The sequence below is a fragment of the Arachis stenosperma genome, chromosome 1 (genome assembly GCF_014773155.1).
Source record: "Arachis stenosperma cultivar V10309 chromosome 1, arast.V10309.gnm1.PFL2, whole genome shotgun sequence".
NCBI lineage: Eukaryota > Viridiplantae > Streptophyta > Magnoliopsida > Fabales > Fabaceae > Arachis > Arachis stenosperma.
Window position 1 is genome coordinate 122,384,636 of NC_080377.1, and position 19,922 is coordinate 122,404,557.

At 37.1% G+C, this 19,922-nt stretch overlaps 2 protein-coding genes across 2 annotated transcripts; one reads left to right on the forward strand and one right to left on the reverse strand.

Moving 5' to 3' along the window:
* Nucleotides 1-5,677: 5,677 nt before the first annotated feature.
* LOC130933259 (uncharacterized) lies at nt 5,678-6,586 on the reverse strand. Its single transcript, XM_057862824.1, has one exon. It carries the CDS (start codon nt 6,584-6,586, stop codon nt 5,678-5,680), a length of 909 nt encoding a protein of 302 aa, XP_057718807.1.
* A 10,798-nt stretch (nt 6,587-17,384) lies between these two features.
* On the forward strand, nt 17,385-18,533 carry LOC130933269 (F-box/kelch-repeat protein At3g06240-like). Its single transcript, XM_057862836.1, has one exon. The coding sequence runs from the start codon at nt 17,385-17,387 to the stop codon at nt 18,531-18,533; it is 1,149 nt and encodes a 382-aa protein (XP_057718819.1).
* The last annotated feature ends 1,389 nt before the right edge of the window (nt 18,534-19,922 follow it).

A 19,922-nucleotide genomic window follows, 5' to 3' on the forward strand; every position in this document is an offset into this window, starting at 1 on the left:
TAAAACACTCAATAAGTCATTCATCAAATCAATTATATACATTAACAACCATGTTCCAACAAAATCATGTCCAAATACACAACCTAAACTGAGAAGAACTTACCATCGTATCGACGAAAGAGCCACTTTGATTTAGCGAGAAATAACCCATCCTGTGAGACGATACAGGGCATCCACGATACTACCGCTAATTGTGACGATTTGTGGAATTAGGGAAAACCTCAACCGAACGAGCGTTAATGGGGTGGAAGACAATCTGCCCATTTGTAAAACCCTCGCTTGGTGTTGGATAGAGTGATATTGGATGTGGATAAAGTCTTATCTCATTAGGATCGGCAATTTGTGGTTCTCGTTCTTCTCTTCCAGATCCACATCTTCTTATCTATGCGCTGGACCTGCAAAATAATAAAAAAAAGGCAGACACTCCACGCTAGACCAGTGGCCCAGCTGAGATCCAAGCCCAACCACAATAAATTACCCAACCTTGAGTGATTAAAATAAACTACGGTTGGGCTATTTTACTCATTGATTGGGCCGAATTAAGTTTTTACTATTATGTTCATGTATCAAAAAGAAAAACATTTTTCATTAAACAAAGTTAAAAAAAAAACTGGTGACATACGGCTTCATTCAAACATTACCGGTGTTTTCATGTTTCTCGATTTACTTTTTTTTCTCTAACATTTTGAGGTCAAACTAAACCAATTTAAAAAAAAAAAACCCCTTTAAATTGTCAATTTAAAACCCAACATATAAAGAGAGTTTCACATACAAAAATACGAGGTTTTGTTGTCTTCCTCGCCTATTGGGCCAGATTTTTTTTTTATTTTTTGTAAAGGCCAGCAAAGTAATGAATTTATTCTGGCTATACTTCAAAATAAAAAAATTAAGGCAACTCTGCCATTTGTACTTGGAAAACTAATTTTTGTCCAATCAAGTTAAAATGGAAAAGTCAATTAAAAAAACGAGCAGAAAAATATAACATTTGCGAATGCGATTCTGTTTTAGTTACTACCAAAAGTTGTTTTCAACTTAATAACAACAAAAAAAAGGAGTCAATATAATTGTGCAACAAACAAGAAACATATAATACTTTCTAAACCTACGGGAAAGGTCTTAGCATGATAATGACAAAGAGGTCAAACACAGGGCCTCGAAGACCCCCACACCACCTGGCTTGAAGTTGCACAATGAAGCAAAGTTCTCCCATCCTCCAGAAATAACACCGAAGCTACCATCCCTTTTTCCACTGTACCTTGTATATGTAGCTTCGACCTGTATGTGGCCATGTGTGAGGATGATAGGGTGCCTCTGACCAGTGAAGTGACTGAGATGAGGGACGTTCAGCTGATTATAACACAAGAAATTTCAGTGAGTATTAGCTAATTTAATGCTTACTTCAGTAAAACAACATTTCAACCAAAATGTTGCAACAACTTAACACTTACCAACAATCGCGACGACATCATGCGAGCAGTTAGGTCCATCACAAAAAAAGGCCACTTGCTTTTGACCTTTGCGGCAACCGCTCTAGCACTAGCTGAAGGAGGGATGTTGATACAATTTGCAATTTCATAATTACCAGTCCTTACATTTGGTGGTTCTTCAGGATCACGGACTTGGTATGAATTCTCAATGCCACCAAAATCAAAAATCCGGACTTGGAAAGTGGAGTTTCCTTTGTGTGTGAAATATAGCATGGAGTCCAGATTGATTTTGTACATCTGATAAAACTCCTCCCAGCCTCGAGTCAATGCAATTTTGCCACTTTGGAGTTGCGTCCAGAAGCACCGACAGGGGTTATTCCTTCCGTCAGGCACAACCAGGTCCAGGTAGGGGGTACGGTTTGGTAGCTCATCGGGAGTTATAGGTAATGACTGTTAAAAATAGGTAAACTTCTGTCAAAACATCTATAGCATTGCAAAAACTTTAAAATTAAGAGGTGTTAAGGAAACGGATGTTAATTACCAGTTTGAACATTGAAGGCCTTATTACTGGCTTCAGAAACCTCAACTTGTAGCTCTGTGTCGTACCGTCATCCATCGCTTGGACTCTCTTACCCTTGTCCTTCGAAGACGTCATCTATGGCAAGTGTCACAGAGTTGCCAAGTTCAAAAAGGAACAAAGTCAGAGTTCATTTAAAAAAACCCATACAGTCGAATCTTCTGATTTAAAATGAACACACATGCATGTTTTTGGAATTGGAAACAAAGTGGTTCAATTTTTCCACAAACAGTGCAACTATATTTTGTTGAAATGGTTTACTGTCGTGATCTATTGAATCTTTAATAGAACAAACTTAATGAAACCTAAATGCATAAAATCCTTTTCAGACGAACAAATCAGAAACCCAAATCAGTCACCCATTCATTTAAAAAATGCTTAACCGTCTTATTTTGATTTTACAAAGATTACATTTTTATTATATTGACACTACATGCAGATGATGATTAACAACCGATCACTATGAGGAAAAGAGTTAGGATAGAGTTTCACCTTGTTTGACATTTTCTCGGAGACGAAGCTATTGGAGTCGATGCCTTCAGCAGCAAATTGTGTGTTAGGTTGGGGTTGCTATGAGGAGTGTTTTGTGAAGGAAGATGGAAGGTGAATAGTGATTACTGAAGGATACTTATGTTACACGCTTGTGAATCAAAAGAAAATATAAAGTAAAAAAATGAGCGGTTAAAAACGCGGTGTTTTTACAAAAAAAAATTAGTAAGTAATTTAGCTACTTAAACTTTGTGGTTTTTGATAATCTCCAACAAATATTCTGTTCTATCCCAATAACTCCCCGTAAATCCCTCTCCTTCGAAGTTCGTTTTCAACGAAATACTAAATAAAATTTAATTTAACTTCAAAAAAAAAAAAGAAATCCTAGGAAAATGAAATTATTAATTGATTGCTATTAACCGCATTAATTTATGCAAAGTTGCTGGAACACATTTTAAGATTTAGGTAAAATAAGTCGGTTTATACGTAACTACTACTATTTCCTTTGAAATTTAAATTCTTCAACAGTTATTACTATCGAAATTAATGCTAGATTAAATTAAAACCGCTAGAAACTCGAAACAAACGTTTTAAAATTTTTAAAATTAAATTCAATTTTTTAAATAATCTGATTATTGGGTATCTTTTTTTCTTTTTTAAAATGCCTGTGACTATCTATTTGATAACTATTATTGTTTATATTTACATTCTTCAATGAAAATTATTAACTACATAAAACTAAAAAAAATCTTTGCACATTTATAAACGACACATTTCCAAAACATTTTGATAATCATGAATTAAAGTTTATTTTACGTTTTCCAAAATTTCGGATAACACAGAGTTGGCTAATATTAAGTACCCTCTACCACTGATTCGACGTTTGGATTAATTTTACATTAAAAGGATTAATAAATTCTCAACTAACATAGTTACATAGCAAAACAACTGAAGAAGAAAAAAAGTTATGTTCATTAATCAACTATTGTTCGTCTGAAAACTTCCTTGGCATCTCCCTCCCTTCAACCACAGCCATCGTTGAAGTAATTAATCAAGAATGGAGTCTGGATTCCGGTAACCATCTTCTTCAATTTTTACCACTTCGTTTGATAGCAGCCGTGTCTGTAAAGAATAAAATGGAGCATATTGAAATAACTGCATGCATTGATTAATTAAATAAAGAGTCACAAAATGTTTGGCTACTCCTTTCTTTAATGGTTTCGGGCCACTCTGTTTTATTCGTTGTTGTTTCTATATGTTGGTTTAGGTATGTTAATGCATTAAGGAACATTCAACAATCGTACAACCAGTTCTATGTGTTTTGGCTCTTTGCAACAGATGTACGTATATCCACAATTTTGCCTTCTTTTGTTGTTATGATTCTGTTAAGAAAACGTTTGGAAAACTAAGTTGCCATGGTTTTGTCTTATTTCGCCACAGGATGATGTTGAATTCCCACCTAATATTGTGAATCTCTTCAAGTAGTACAGTACCACTGATCTTTATTTGGTTGACACTCAAGACAATTGCCTCCACATCACACCCAAGCAAGAAGGTAACAGGTTCTGGATAAAGGGAGCTGATTTAGGGAGGATACGGCGCATGTACAGACGAAGCTCTTTGCTGAGTGTGGAGCTTAGGTACGTCGGCTGGGGAGTATTCTACATGCTCGTCCGGGACATTAACCGGAAAGATGAACCTCCGTGTGTTGTTGATGAACTGTATGCGGCGAAGGTTTTGCCTGACTATATTGTTCAACGCTTAGCTTTGGTGTGCGGGGCTTACTTCAACAAAGAAGCCCAACTTAGAGTCTACCAGACCGAGATGTTCCTTAGGAATCACTGCCGGATCCAACAACAGAAATATTTTGATACTCAGCAGTCAGGGTGAGTAACAATGGATCATTATTTTCTGGTCTAATTTCTCACGTTTTCATGTTTTATGCTTAAATTTTTTTAACTCAACTACAGTGTAAACAAGAGGCAACATGGTGGGGGGGCTGAGGCAGGTCCTAGTAAGCGACAGCGACCCCAGACCTCTCATGAATCGTCTGTCAACCAGGGGTCAAATTAACAGATTTATGCAGACCTATAAACTTTCCTGTGTAGTGTAATTAATCAAAAATGTTATCCTTAATGTGTTATTTTGTATGTGATGTAATGTGTTTGACATTTGGTGATCAGTTGTGATATACTATGGTTTGTATTTATGGTGCATATGTTGCTTTCTATTTTATTGCGACTAAGTTTGTTTATCAGCAGTGTATCGACCAGATACTGACTGCTACTGCATGCAAATACAATGCTACTGAATGCAAATGATACTTTTCGCACGTATCATATATGATAACATTAGTATTTTGGAAAACAATGGATTATGGTAAGCATTACAGATGAATAAAATTTCCCCTTAACAATCAGTGTTACCATGAAAATATAGGTTTAACTATTCTTCTTGTTTAAGATTTGTTTGTGGCCATAACAAAATCATTGTCACAATATTGTATTCCCTCAAGAATGCTGGGTTTATTTGATTTCTTAACTTTGTTATTCTTTAGTTGGAGCACTCTCCCGGTTTTGGGTTTTGAAAAAAGTTAAGAAAAAAAAGAAACGTACTAGATTTCCAAAACAAGTACATTGTCAGTGGCCCACTTAAATGTCATTTAGAATTTTTGGTCATAGTGTATAATCCTTGACATTTGAGAAAGATTTTTTTTTCCTAACAACAGCTTTAGTGGCCACGAATAAAATTAAAACTTATACACAAATTGTCTGCCATATACACCGGTCCGAATTTAAAATGACCAACAAAAAAAGATGAACTTCAAGTAATATTTTTCCAAAAAACATTCCTGGTATGTCTCTTACGTTAGTCCCAGCAAGTTCAAGTACATAATAATATCTTGTGTTTGGGAGGTAGATGGTGAAGGACTCCAAACGACATTAACTTAATTAATGATCGTAGGGTTTGTTATTTCCAATTTAAACTTCATGACCACAGCCGAATAAGGAACCGGATTAATCAAGATTCTATTAACAGAATCAAGTAACATGGAAAGATAATCTAACTTGGATATAAAAAATGAGCCTATAACGTACATTTCATCTCCCTTAACAAGTAAAGATTCTTTTGGAAGTATATTATTTTGAAAAAAAGACACTAACCTTTATCGTATATTGTATGACTAATTCACACAGCGATAATGTGTTCCTGTCCACCATCTGATCCAACATTTCATGCCTTGTATGGTATGATGAACGACATTTTTGTCCCCCATGATAATGCGCGGGATTGATGCGTCGTTGAAAAGAACGAAAGCAAAATCACCCGAGTCTTTGTCCCTCCGAGGCATGACTGTCACCCTTTGAACCACATGACCAAACATGTTGCAGAAAAACTCAGCAATGCCATCTGCAGTGGGCATGGACTCTCGACCAAAGCATACGGTCAATGTCTTTGGACGTTCCGCGTCATCCAGCTCCTTGCAGACGTACTTCTGCTTTCCCTTATCTTGCTCAGTTTGCCTTCCTCCTTGTTGCATATGCAATCCTCGGCCATTGTTATGTCTACTCAATGCATCTGGTGCAACCGATATGCACTGGTCCTGTGTGTTGAAACCCAGTAGTTCTTTAGGAGTCCTCTGGTACTCCAACCACACCGCATCCATCGTTATGTCGCCTAGAATTCTAGCGCAAATGGTTGATAGGGTATCGGGAATCAGAGTTAGGAGGACGGATCTCATCCTATGAACCTGGTATAACGTGAGCTCAGTTTTCAGCACGTGTCCGAGGGTTTCGAGTTTTCTGGACTTCTCCACAACCCCAGAGAACTCCTGAGATAGTAGGCATTGCAAATAGATGACACATTCATCGGCAAGACTGTTCATAAACCAGCCTTCATTTTTTATGGCAGTTTGCACAATACCATTCAGTCCTATTGTCTCCATTGACAATAGAAATGCCATGACCATCAGGGACTGTTTAACTTCACGGTGAAGGACTTGCGTCAGCATCCTGAATGCAGTTCGATCAATTCCATGGAACATTTCCAAACATTTGATTGCTATGGTTGAGGGCTTCCTTCTAGTATCCATGTTGTATGGGTTAGAATTTGTAAGCATATAGTTTGTAGTTGTAGTTTTCTATACTTAGACCACCAACTCATTTCCTCCTTCTTGTAGTCATGCAGCATGGTCTCCACTTTATTGCACCATCTTCTTGCTCGTAGTCCTAGACTAACCATCACCTACCTAAATGGAATATTATTTAATGGCCTTAATTACGTTGTATACATGTATATGATTTTATTGATACCACTAGGTGCGGTTTATAGTTTCTTCTTGAAAAAGAACATGTGATAACTTTATCTAGTAAGGCAAAATTGAAATTAAATTGGGTAAACCTCGCCATATTCTGTGAATCATAACAGGTTATTTAGCATAAGCAGTAATAATTTTTGTATACAATATTATCATTTTAATTTACATTACTGAATAGATCTTACTAATTAATTCTCTAATAAAATTAATATTTATAGACCAAAATAAAAATAATATATAAAAAGTGGGAAACTATATTTTTAATTAAAATTAATAAAACATAAATTTTAGAGAGAAATGAGAATCATTAACAAAAAGTTTAATATTTATGTTGGTAGTAATTGAAATAAATGAAAAAAAATTTCTGATAGGGTTAATGGTTTAGGGTCTTACAGTGAATGATAGCTAGGTCTTTTAGCGAACGGCTTCGTGTATATTGTTTAATGATTGCCGGTTTCTGGTTCAATGCGCACGGTCCAATGTTTATGGTTTAGTGAATAGGTCTTTGACTGAATGGTTTCGTGCTAATGGTATATTGTATGGCGGTTTTCGGTTCAACGTGTACGGTTTAGGGTTTGGGGTTTGGTCGTTAGGTCTTATAGTGAATGGTTCCGTGCCACTGGTTTATCGTTTGGCGGTTTCTGGTTCATCGTCTACGGTTTAGGATTCGCGGTTTGATCGTTTGGTCTTTTAGTGAACGGATTCGTGTATATTGTTTATTGTTTGTCGGTTTTCGGTTCAATGTGCACGGTCCAGTGTGTACGGTTTTAGTGAATAGACCTTAGAGTGAACGGTCTGGTGCTAATGGTTTATCGTTTGGCGGTTTCCAGTTCATCGTGTACGGTTTAGGGTTCACGGGTTGGTCGTTAGGTCTTATCATGAATGGTTCTGTGCCTTTGGTTTTTCGTTTGGGGGTTTCTGGTTCAATGTTTACGGTTTAGGGTTCACGGGTTGATCGCCAGGTCTTTTAGTGAACTGCTTCGTCTATATTATTTATTGTTTGCCGGTTTCTGGTTCAATTCGCACGGTCCAGTGTGTACGGTTTTAGTGAATAGGCCTTAGAGTGAACGGTTTTGTGCTAATGGTTTATCGTATGGCTGTTGCTGGTTCATCGGGAACGGTTTAGGGTTCGCGGTTTGGTCGTTAGGTCTTAGGGTGAATGGTTCTGTGCCTCTGGTTTATCGTTTGGTGGTTTACGGTTCAATGTGTACGAGTTGGTCAGTAGGTCTTATCATCAATGGTCTTGTATATATGGTTTTTTGTTTGGGGGTTTCCGGTTCATCGTGTACGGTTTATGGTTCACGGGTTGGTCGTTAGGTCTTATCATGAATGGTTCTGTGCCTCTGGTTTTTCGTTTGGGGGTTTCCGGTTCAATGTTTACGGTTTAGGGTTCACGGGTTGATCGCCAGGTCTTTTAGTGAACGGCTTCGTCTATATTGTTTATTGTTTGCCAGTTTCTGGTGCAATTCGCACAGTCCAGTGTGTACGGTTTTAGTGAATAGGCCTTAGAGTGAACGGTTTCGTGCTAATGGTTTATCGTATGGCTGTTGCTGGTTCATCGGGAACGGTTTAGGGTTCGCGGTTTGGTCGTTAGGTCTTGGGGTGAATGGTTCTGTGCCTCTGGTTTATCGTTTGGTGGTTTACGGTTCAATGCGTACGGTTCAATGTGTACGAGTTGGTCAGTAGGTCTTATCATGAATGGTCCTGTGTATATGGTTTATCGTTTGGCGGTTTCCGGTTCATCGTGTATGGTTTATGGTTCACGGGTTGCTCGTTAGGTCTTATCATGAATGGTTCTGTGCCTCTGGTTTTTCGTTTGGGGGTTTCCGGTTCAATGTTTACGGTTTAGGGTTCACGGGTTGATCGCCAGGTCTTTTAGTGAACGACTTCATCTATATTGTTTATTGTTTGCCGGTTTCCGGTTCAATTCGCACGGTCCAGTGTGTACGGTTTTAGTGAATAGGCCTTAGAGTGAACGGTTTCGTATTAATGGTTTATCGTATGGCTGTTGCTGGTTCATCAGGAACGGTTTAGGGTTCGCGGTTTGGTCGTTAGGTCTTAGGGTGAATGGTTCTATGCCTCTGGTTTATCGTTTGGTGGTTTACGGTTCAATGCGTACGGTTCAATGTGTACGAGTTGGTCAGTAGGTCTTATCATCAATGGTCCTGTGTATATGGTTTTTCGTTTGGGGGTTTTCGGTTCATCATGTACGGTTTATGGTTCACGGGTTGGTCGTTAGGTCTTATCATGAATGGTTCTGTGCCTCTAGTTTTTCGTTTGGGGGTTTCCGGTTCAATGTTTACGGTTTAGGGTTCACGGGTTGATCGCCAGGTCTTTTAGTGAATGGCTTCGTCTATATTGTTTATTGTTTGCCGGTTTCCGGTGTAATTCGCACGGTCCAGTGTGTACGGTTTTAGTGAATAGGCCTTAGAGTGAACGGTTTCATGCTAATGGTTTATTGTTTGCCGGTTTTATCGTATGGCTGTTGCTGGTTCATCGGGAACGGTTTAGGGTTCGCGGTTTGGTCGTTAGGTCTTGGGGTGAATGGTTCTGTGCCTCTGGTTTATCGTTTGGTGGTTTACGGTTCAATGCGTACGGTTCAATGTGTACGAGTTGGTCAGTAGGTCTTATCATGAATGGTCCTGTGTATATGGTTTATCGTTTGGCGGTTTCCGGTTCATCGTGTACGATTTATGGTTCACGGGTTGCTCCTTAGGTCTTATCATGAATGGTTCTGTGCCTCTGGTTTTTCATTTGGGGGTTTCCGGTTCAATGTTTATGGTTTAGGGTTCACGGGTTGATCGCCAGGTCTTTTAGTGAACGGCTTCGTCTATATTGTTTATTGTTTGCCGGTTTTCGGTTCAATTCGCACGGTTCAGTGTGTACGATTTTAGTGAATAGGCCTTAGAGTGAACGGTTTCGTGCTAATGGTTTATCGTATGGCTGTTGCTGGTTCATCGGGAATGGTTTAGGGTTCGCGGTTTGGTCGTTAGGTCTTAGGGTGAATGGTTCTGTGCCTCTGGTTTATCGTTTGGTGATTTACGGTTCAATGCGTACGGTTCAATGTGTACGAGTTGGTCAGTAGGTCTTATCATGAATGGTCCTGTGTATATGGTTTATCGTTTGGCGGTTTCCGGTTCATCGTGTACGGTTTATGGTTCACGGGTTGCTCGTTAGGTCTTATCATGAATGGTTCTGTGCCTCTGGTTTTTCGTTTGGCAGTTTCTGGACCAATGTTTACGGTTTAGGGTTCACGGATTGATCGCTAGGTCTTTTAGTGAACGGCTTCGTCTATATTGTTTATTGTATGCCGGTTTCCGGTTCAATGCACACAGATCAATGTGTCCGGTCAAGTGACTAGATCTCAGACTGAATGGTCTTCGTGGCCAAGGTTTATTGTTTGGCGGTTTCCCGTTCGATGTGTTCGGTTTAGGGTTCACGGGTTGGCCGTTAGGTCTTATCATGAATGGTTCTGTGCCTATGGTTTTTCGTTTGGCGGTTTTCGGTTCAATGTTAACGGTTTAGGGTTCGCGGTTTGATCGCTAGGTCTTTTAGTTAACGGCTTCGTGTATATTGTTTATTGATTGCCGGTTTCTGGTTCAATTCGCAACGGTTCAATGTTATTATGTTATATATGGAATTCTTATTATTTTTGTTTACATTAACTCTTTTTTTATTATTATTTATTTGATATTATACACTTTTATAATTGTAATTTTTTGTATTATTTTTATTATCTTTTTATGATATGATTTGTTGATTCTAGTAGGTAAAGTAACTTAAACAAAAAATAAATTGTAAATAATAAAAATAATCAATAATAGCATACTAAAACATAGTACTAAGTATAATAAAAATATACTATATAAAAAATATCATAAACATTTGTTGGATTTATTTTAATTACTACCAAGATAAATAATAATTTTTTTTATTATTTTTTAGTATTCTCTAAAATTTATATTTTGTTAGTTTAAATTAAAAATACATTCTGCCAATTTTAATATATTATATTTATTTTAGTGTATAAATATTAATTTTATTATATAATTAATTAATAAGATCTATTCAATTATTTAAATTAAGTTGATAATATACGAAAATTATTTAAGTTGGTCTACATTTTAGTAATTTTTCATCTAAAAGTGATTTTTAGCAGTATAATCCAAACAACACTTATTTTACAATGATTCATTTTGATGCAAAGATTGCCAAACGTAAATCACTTTAAGACAAACTTACTTTTCATCAAAATCAAGCTTGCAGAATTAATTTTAATGAAACTCCCATTTGTAAAATGTAATCCAAACACACACTACTGACTAGTTTTAATGTCTTCGAGTTAATGGTTCGAGTTTTATAGTGAGTATATCCAATGTTATGCTACTAAAAAAGTTCCAAACACATTACTAATAGTTAGTTTTAAGTTTCGTTAATAGCTTCCGGGGAAGGAAGTGCTTTGCGATGAGGGATGTCAAGTTCAGTCTCCTATAAGTGATAGGCAACGGGCCTAAAGGTGGAGAGCAAAAAAGTCATTACGCAATAAATTAGGATCCACCATAACTTAGATGATGAATGACCATGACAAACGAAAAATCAAAGATTTGTGTGGGAGACAGGTAATGGTATACACATAGTTAATGAAAAGGAATATAACTCATAGGAAATGGAAAAAAATTTTCCCTTTTCTCGAGCTAGCAGCAAATACGTGTATTATTTTCATGCTAACCTTTTCCAGTGTTTAGCCGTCGCATTAAACTTTGTTACGGACCAAATCTTTGACCAAGTGTGTGATAATAAGAGATAACAACAAACACAATTCTGTTATATGAGCATATTACTTTATGAGCAACTTAATGGAGACAAGCATTCATTACGAAAATCAATACAAATCTTCCAGAAACGGATTGGTTAAAGAAAAAAAATAGACGGTGACCAGAAAATGTTTAATAGCTTTGACTACAGCACAGGAAATTAAACAAATGTATTGAGCTGAATAACTTTAAATAGATCCAAAGGATCGATACCTTGACTAAACGGAAATAATTTTAAAAAAAGGTGTTTGGTTGGAGCCTTATCTTTTACCAATCAGAAAAAAGATTTTTATGTAAATTATTTTTTTCAATAATTTAGGAATATAAACTGGAAACGTAAACTGCCTCATATATTAGAGGTCTATAGCCAAATATCACTCAACTGTCAAAACTCCTTTGAATAGTAGGGACAACCTACCATGTTTGTTATTCTTTTAAGAAATTGTGCTTGCTAGTGGAGTGTAACTCATTAATTGAACATGTTGCAGTATTTTTCATGTTTTTTTTTAATAAAAAAAATAAACAGCTAAAACACCCAATGGCTGCCAAAGGAAAGCGACGCTCAACACAAAAAATAGAAAATGGAGACGACGAAGCCAAAAAGGAACAAGGTAGAAAAATATCAAGAAAAGTTGTCGACAAGGAAGTGATAGAATTGTCATCAAGGTTAGAATTAAATTACATTTCGACAAACTAGTCAAGTCCTTTTAAAACGATTCCGAATATAAAGTATTCATATTTTTAAGTTTTGTTTCTCACAGTCTCCGAGGAAGCACCATGCATGACCAGCGACTACATGTAAATTTTAACGGTGGAGCCAGCAAAGAGATAGGCGACGACTTCGGTAAAACTACAGTCGTAGAACCTTTCCTAAAAGAAGTTGTAACGCAAATGTCCACGATGATGAATACACTTTCAAACCTGATTGCTTCCCAGACCAAGACGTGTTATCCTGTGTTTGGAACTATGCCACAAACGATTAATCTTCGGAATGGTCCGCCCGATACCTTCAACCCTACAGTCATGCCTGTGATCATGAGCGGATTCAGCATGCCATCCGGTACTCTTGAGAGGAATCTGGATTCCTCCAAGAAGATTAGATCCAACATGTCCAGCATTCATCAAGCCGCGGATTCAATATCGCATATGGCTACAAAGTGTTGTTCAATGTCTCCGAAGTGTGAACAGACACCGCCAGATGATTATGTTATTTGCCGAAGTTTGTTCAGCGATGATGGTACTGGAAAGAAGACAGCTACAGAACCAGTTATAACGAGTAGCTTAGACAAGGCTATATATGTTAGCTACTTCAACCCCGCTGACAGAAAATTGCCACTAGCGAAGGAAACCGCAAAGATACCTGCGGTGGGTTATATCTTGTTAAGTAAGTGTTAGAGATTTGTTATGCTAGTTAAATATTAATAACTAACGGCTTAGTTTTTGTTGTATTAGTGGAAGCCTGTTCTGTTCCGTCCCCCAGCAGATATGGCACTGTGCAAGGACGAAGTTTCAGTCGTAGCCTACGTCTTCGGTTCAGATCTGGAGGATGAAGAATTGAATTCGGAGATAATCTCACAGACAAACTTGTGGCACGCTAATAAGAGAGTCATGTATACTCTACTGCCAAACAAACCATTGGTGGACGAGGTATGGATTTTTCAGTCATTAGCATTCGTTAATTTCTTAAATGAAATTCCTAACATATAAAATAATTTTAACAAGGGAATATATGTTTATATTTTTTCTTATTGGCCGTCAATCAACGAACGCTGAAGCAGATCATAAACCTCACATCTAGCATGCTCATGTGTGATGCACGCAAGGACACCGGTTTTCCCTGCTTATGGTTTTTACCCACTACGTTTTCGGTGAGTGAAAACCATTAAGAGAATCTCCATCTCCTGGTTTCAATTGATCTTATACATGTTTATGAAAAATTATATTTCAGCAATTTGCCCTTAATTGGACTCACTCCCCAAAGACTTTGAAACGCTATTACGCTGAGGAATACATGGGAGAGTTTGAATCGTTATGCAAGGTAACTATGTAATTTAATTCTCGTAATATATGATAATGTAAGTAAAAAAATCTTATTCCAATATAACTTGTTTGTGTATATTTTTGGTAGATTTTTGTTCCGATGAATGAGGATAACATGCACTGGTACCTGCTTGTAATTGACATTGAAAAAAGACATCTAATATTACTGGATTCTAAACCATGCGTCTCAAGCAGAACCAGGCGCCGTCGTTGTGCGAAGCTAATGGTAGTGTTTAAAAATTTCTAATAAGCGGAAGTAAATTCTAAGTTGATTCAACAGACACCAGAGTTGACAATTGAATTAAATTTTACTTTGATTACAGGCACTGTTTATTGAGGAGATGCTTGATGACTCGACCTTCTATGCTAACCAAACAACACACAGACCAGTAATTTTGGAGTATCCTATAATACACCCTGCAGAAATTGGCGAGCAGAACGATGACTCGTAAGAAACCTTACAAGTTATTATTGATTGTTGAGTTCTCAATTACTGAGATGCATCAATGAATTTGCTAACGTGTGATGAATACATTTTCCTTCTGCACAAGTAAAAGAGACCGCTAACATATCTATTGACGTTGTAATAGTGCTATACATTGCTTTTCCGGCCAGCCTTGGTTACGGAAGATAATAATTTTTTACAGAACTATTTCGTCTGCTATGAATTTGTTCCCTTAGGAGTTAAGTCGGTTATAGACTTCAATAAACTTTTTGTTACATATACCAGGAATGATTGTGGAGTTTGGGTGACAACCTGGATGAGGGAGTGCCAATGGAGGAGTAACTACAATATTAAGGTAGTTATAAAATAAAATTCGTTTGATGGTTTCATATATTATCTCAAAATTTTAATCTAACCTATGTGTCTGAATTCTTTTGTTTTTTCTCCTAGGTAAATGATAGCACTAGATTACGGCTGGCTATTGATCTGGTGATGAATCCGTTCAATTTGAAATCCCAAGAAGTCCTTGAAGCAGCAAAGAAATACTACAACGAAATATCTAAAAAGGAAGAGCGATTGGTTAAGGAGTTAGGAAGTATGCTCTGAGTTATTTATACCTAAGGCATTAAAATAATTGTGTCCATTGCATAGACTTTTAATACTATAATGCGTGCAATAAGTTATTCTGGTTATGTTATTTTAAGTACGTTCTGTTAATTTTTTATTGACGTTTTGGGTTGCGCTTACTGAAATTGAAAAAGCTACTGGATCGTAAAAAATATGATTATGTTATTTGAAGTACTTTATGTTAATTTATGAATGCAACAGCACATTCTGATATGTTAATAAAGAAAGGTTTGCATGATTTCGTATATTTTGTCAAACAATTCAGTAAACATGATTTCAATAATTTACCTAAATATGAACACAATATTAAACTTATTATATTTTTTAATTTTATTATGTGTAACCTTCGTTATGTTTATTCATCTAGTGATACGTATACCAATGCGTGGTTATTAAACTACATTTACATTTACCAAAACATAAGTAATACAATTCAATTAGAGTTTATTATGTGTATTTATTATTTAGTTTAGATTTACGAAAAGGTTTGATGAGTGATGAGGTTTGAATCCTAATGGATGGCTTCAATATATCCCGTCAACTTCATTTCCAACCGGTGTGACCTCTGGTTTTACCCTCTTTAAAAGTAAAACTTGACTTCCTAGAGAAAATCATTCGACAACACCATTGTAAACCCTCTCCTAATTCACTCACCGCGCCTATCAACTTCAGAGATTAGTCACTAATATTAGCAAACAAAGATGGAGCCAGAATTTCGGTAAGCAGATAAATATTTTTTTCATTTTGTTAACTATTTTTTCCACACACATGACCATCTGTCCTTGCATGGTTTGTTCTTTTTTAACATTGATTTCTTCTCAAGTTTCGGTTCTGTCCTTCCTTGGTTTCTTATTCTTAACAATACTGACTTTTCAACATTTGGTTCGTGGTGGCTACCGGCTAGTTACGTCAGTGCCTTAAGGAACGTGAGAAGATGCCCTGAACAGACTTTTGTCCTAAACCTATTCCCAATAGATGTAAGCTTACTTCCGGCGCCGCAGACACCACTTCTCCTTGAGGAGTTTTTTTATCTAATTTTTCTCAAAATCTATTTAACATCTAATTTTGTTTCTCTGACTATAGGAAGATGTAAGGATTCCACAGCACATTGTATGGCACTTTTCGTTCTTCACAACCAGTGATCTGTACTTAATAGACAGACAAGACAACTGTCTCCATATCCACCCAACTAGAGACGGTGATAACTACTGGATCAACGCAGCCGACATGGGGAGGATAAGATCTCTCTTTCGACCAACTCCACGGCTTATGCTGGAACTCAGTTACGTAGGTTGGGGTATCTTCCACATGCTTGCATGGGACCATACTCGTTCGGTAGAAATGCCCAGATCCGTTGATGAGATATATGCCTCCAACATATTGCCGGACCAAATCAAACACTGGCTGGCGGACAGATGCAACGTACACTTCAACAAGGATGAACAGGTGGCTGCGTTTGAGACTGAAAGGTTATTACGCCGGCAGCATCGGAGGCAAGAAGGTTCACCACCGCGTCCTCACGAGTCAAGGTAACAATAACTTGTTTACTGAGGAAAGTAAATCTACATACTTTATTGTATTCATTATTGTATAATAAATTTTCCAAAATTACTGCAGGTTCAACCGCTGTCAACAGGGGGGAGGTGCAGTGGGAGGACCTAGTAGGAGGGCAATCGCAGGACCTAGTAGGAGGTATGGAAGAAATTCGCCATCTGACTCTTCCGACTCGTCTGTGAACCAGATAACACCATCATCGTAGGACAAAAGAGGACAGATTAATTTGTTTAAGGTTTATTGGTGAAATAATGTTTTGTAGTAGTGTTTTGGTAGCCATGTCTATATGTACATGTTTACTTTTGTGGAAATCTTCGATTAGTATTCTGTGTAATAGCTTTGATTTTCTGAATGTAAATTATGGTGTTGGACTTCGTTATTTTGTTAATGTATATACATCTATGGGTTTATTTTTGATCAAGTCTCACACAAGTCTACCATCACAAGTATTTTTTTATTCCGGTCATTATTTGTAAGAAAATTTGGTAACAACGACTTTTTTATCATGGGGAAAACTTGAATGTTGTTTACCTGTGGCTGCATGGATGAGGGTGTGCCAGTGGTAGCTGGTAACATCCTAATTAGGTGTTGGAAATACTTTATGCTGAATCTGCGGAAATGATTAATTTGGGAGTAACATGGTTTTCTTTAGGATGAGGGGTTGTAATATTGTGATAAGGGAAAAAAAATTGGAAATCAAGTAAACAGATTAGTGAGTATATCAGCAAATTAAAAGTTAATAGGGAAAATTTGCGGCTGCTTCTAATTTCAAACTTAATAAACAAAAAATCAAAGATAAGCTTATTGGAGTATGTTGGAATTCCAACGGAATTTATTTACTAGGGTAGGCAAAAACTTTGGTAGACGAGACAAATTTAATGGTACACAACACCTAGTTCAAACAGGTTACGATAACACCGGTAAATACAATATTCTGCCACATCAATTCTCGTTGGATGCAACATCTCACACAATTAATAAGTTAGACTAATTTAGGTTCATTACTTAAAAGAGAGCAACAGACTTCAACAATTCAAAAACTACAAAGTAAACACAACCAAAAACCAAGACTACGAAACGCGCGTCTAGTAAAATGACTAAATTCCAACTTCCCTTGCCGATTATTCCGGATGAACTGCTACAAGAAATCTTCCTGCGAAGTAGTGCCAAAGCTGTAGGGAGATGTATGTGCTTGAATAAATTCTGGCACCGACAGCTACGCCAACCAGAGACATGCATACAACACATGCGAAGGCAGAAAGTGTTAGATCAACATGTTTTGTTTCATGTTGGATACTCACTACTGTTAATGGGTTCAGATTCACTATATATAGTGAATGCTGCTTCTGGAGAAGAAGTGCATGTTCAGCAACCTTTCGGAGTTGGCATCCATGGGTGGTTTCGTATTGTGGGAGTGTCAAACGGGAACATATGTTTCAAGTTCTCTCGTGAACAAGACGACACAAGACTTTTGGTATGGAATCCGGCAACACAAGGCTCTAGAGAAATTTCCGACCCCCACAGGGACCACGGTAGATCGTATTTCCCAGTATATGGTTTCGGTCATGTACCAAACTCAGATGCATACACAATCATACATATGTGCAAAAGGGACATAGCTGATGCCTACGTTTTTTTCTCTAGATATTGTTCAAGGCGTTCTACATGGTTTCACTGCGTTGATTGTCTCCCTGGTGTAGAAAAAATTGACCCTAACTCTGTTTTTAATAATGGTCATGTGTATTGGATAACTGGTACAGGAGATAGCTATGCTACACCCAAGTCTGTTTTATGTTACAGTGTTGAAGATGAATCATTTAGCGAGGTGTCTATCCCAGTAGGTGCAATATATACCGTTCACAATTTACTAACCCACAAGGAAAAAGTTGCACTCCTAGCTCATACACACAACGAATTTGGTTATGTCGCAGCAATTTGGCACTTGAATGAAGACGCTGGTGGAAACAGAATATTAGAGCAATACTGCAGGTTTGCGAGTCGAAGCATCAGAGAAAATCCAATACTATTCATGGATGATAACCTACTTTTGTTGGTGAACAATTCAAAGAAAAGAGAGTTACTCGTCAATTACAGGTACAGAGAGCTTGTGTTGACAGAATATGACATCGAACATGGCACTAGAAATCTATTGGTGAGGAGAGCATGGCGATACCCAGAAACGCCACACCCGATCACAGTAAGGTCTACACTCAAGTATTTTGCAGGGATGTTTCCTGTCTAGAAATAATTGACATTTAGATCTACTCCGACTACATGTATTGTGGAACTTGGTTGAAACTCTATGTTTAGTATTCCGGTTGAAGTTAATTATGTTTTTTTTTTGTTAATGAAATCCCCAGAACTGTTATGACACTGGTTAATTCCTAGTGTTTTTTTCTTTCAGTGAATGGCCTTTACAATTGTATGTTTTACATTGGTTTGAAAGAGCCAAAATTAAGAGAAATGGTTGCATAACAACCTCAATCTATCTAATTCGATGTGTCGTGTAGTCTTCCTCATGTACAGGAGATTTATAATGGTGTTATTCTGTTTCTAACCATCCTAGTATAGGGATTATGTGAGAAATAACAGTTAACCTACTAACATTTTACGCGAATATTCAATCAAGAAATGCTATTCCAAAAAAACATTGATCAAATTAACGGTTAACACACACATGAATGGAATAAATAGTTACATGGAAAAACTTGGTTTTCTTTTAAAATTTCGGAGAGAGTTGAGCTTAACAGGTTTCAAGCCAGTTGCTGCATTAATCCTGACTTGAATTATCCACTAATTGTTTTTGTAGCTGGCCCAAGTTGATAGATAGCCCACTTTACTTTTAGATAGACTTGAACTACCAAAAAATAAACGTCTTTCCAGGTTAGTTGACCGAGCCCAATCCCAAGTACGACAGAAAGACTAAATATTCAGTTAATTAAAGTAACAAACGCTGGGGAAAAAAATTTCGATGACCTTTGATCATATACTATGTTACACCTTAATACCTAACCAGAACTGATCCGGGATAATCGTGAATTGAGACAATTCGACCTATAATTCGACCAAAGTTTTCCTATGTAACACGATTCGACCAAAAAAGATGACATATAAACGGATATATAAACGGGCAATGTTACAAGAGAAACTTACATGATGGCCCTGGGTTTTAGGAGAACAGTTGTATACACCACTGCTTTGTTGGACGATGACAGAACCTAGCCCAGTGCACGGTAAAACCTGCAATAAGCCATATACTCATTGAATATTATTTTATAAGAAGAAAAAAAGAGCAACCCAGTACATGGTAACCTGGTAAGACCTGCAATAAGCCATTAGCACTCCATGAACAAACTCCAGCTTGCACTCTACCTCCATGGCCACGTCGCTGAAATGATCAACCCATTAGCATTCGTTCATTTACTTTGGATTATAGAGTAATAGAAATTCAATCAAGTGCATGAAGGAGTGAATAAAGTCAAACAAATTGAGCAAACAAAGGATTCAGCAATAATGGGAAGTTATGGTACTTTAAAAAGTCAGATCTTTCAATTGGAGTATTATACATCATGTGCAAGGGTATAAAGATGATGATCTACAACTTCAATACCTAATGAGATTAAGCCTTTAA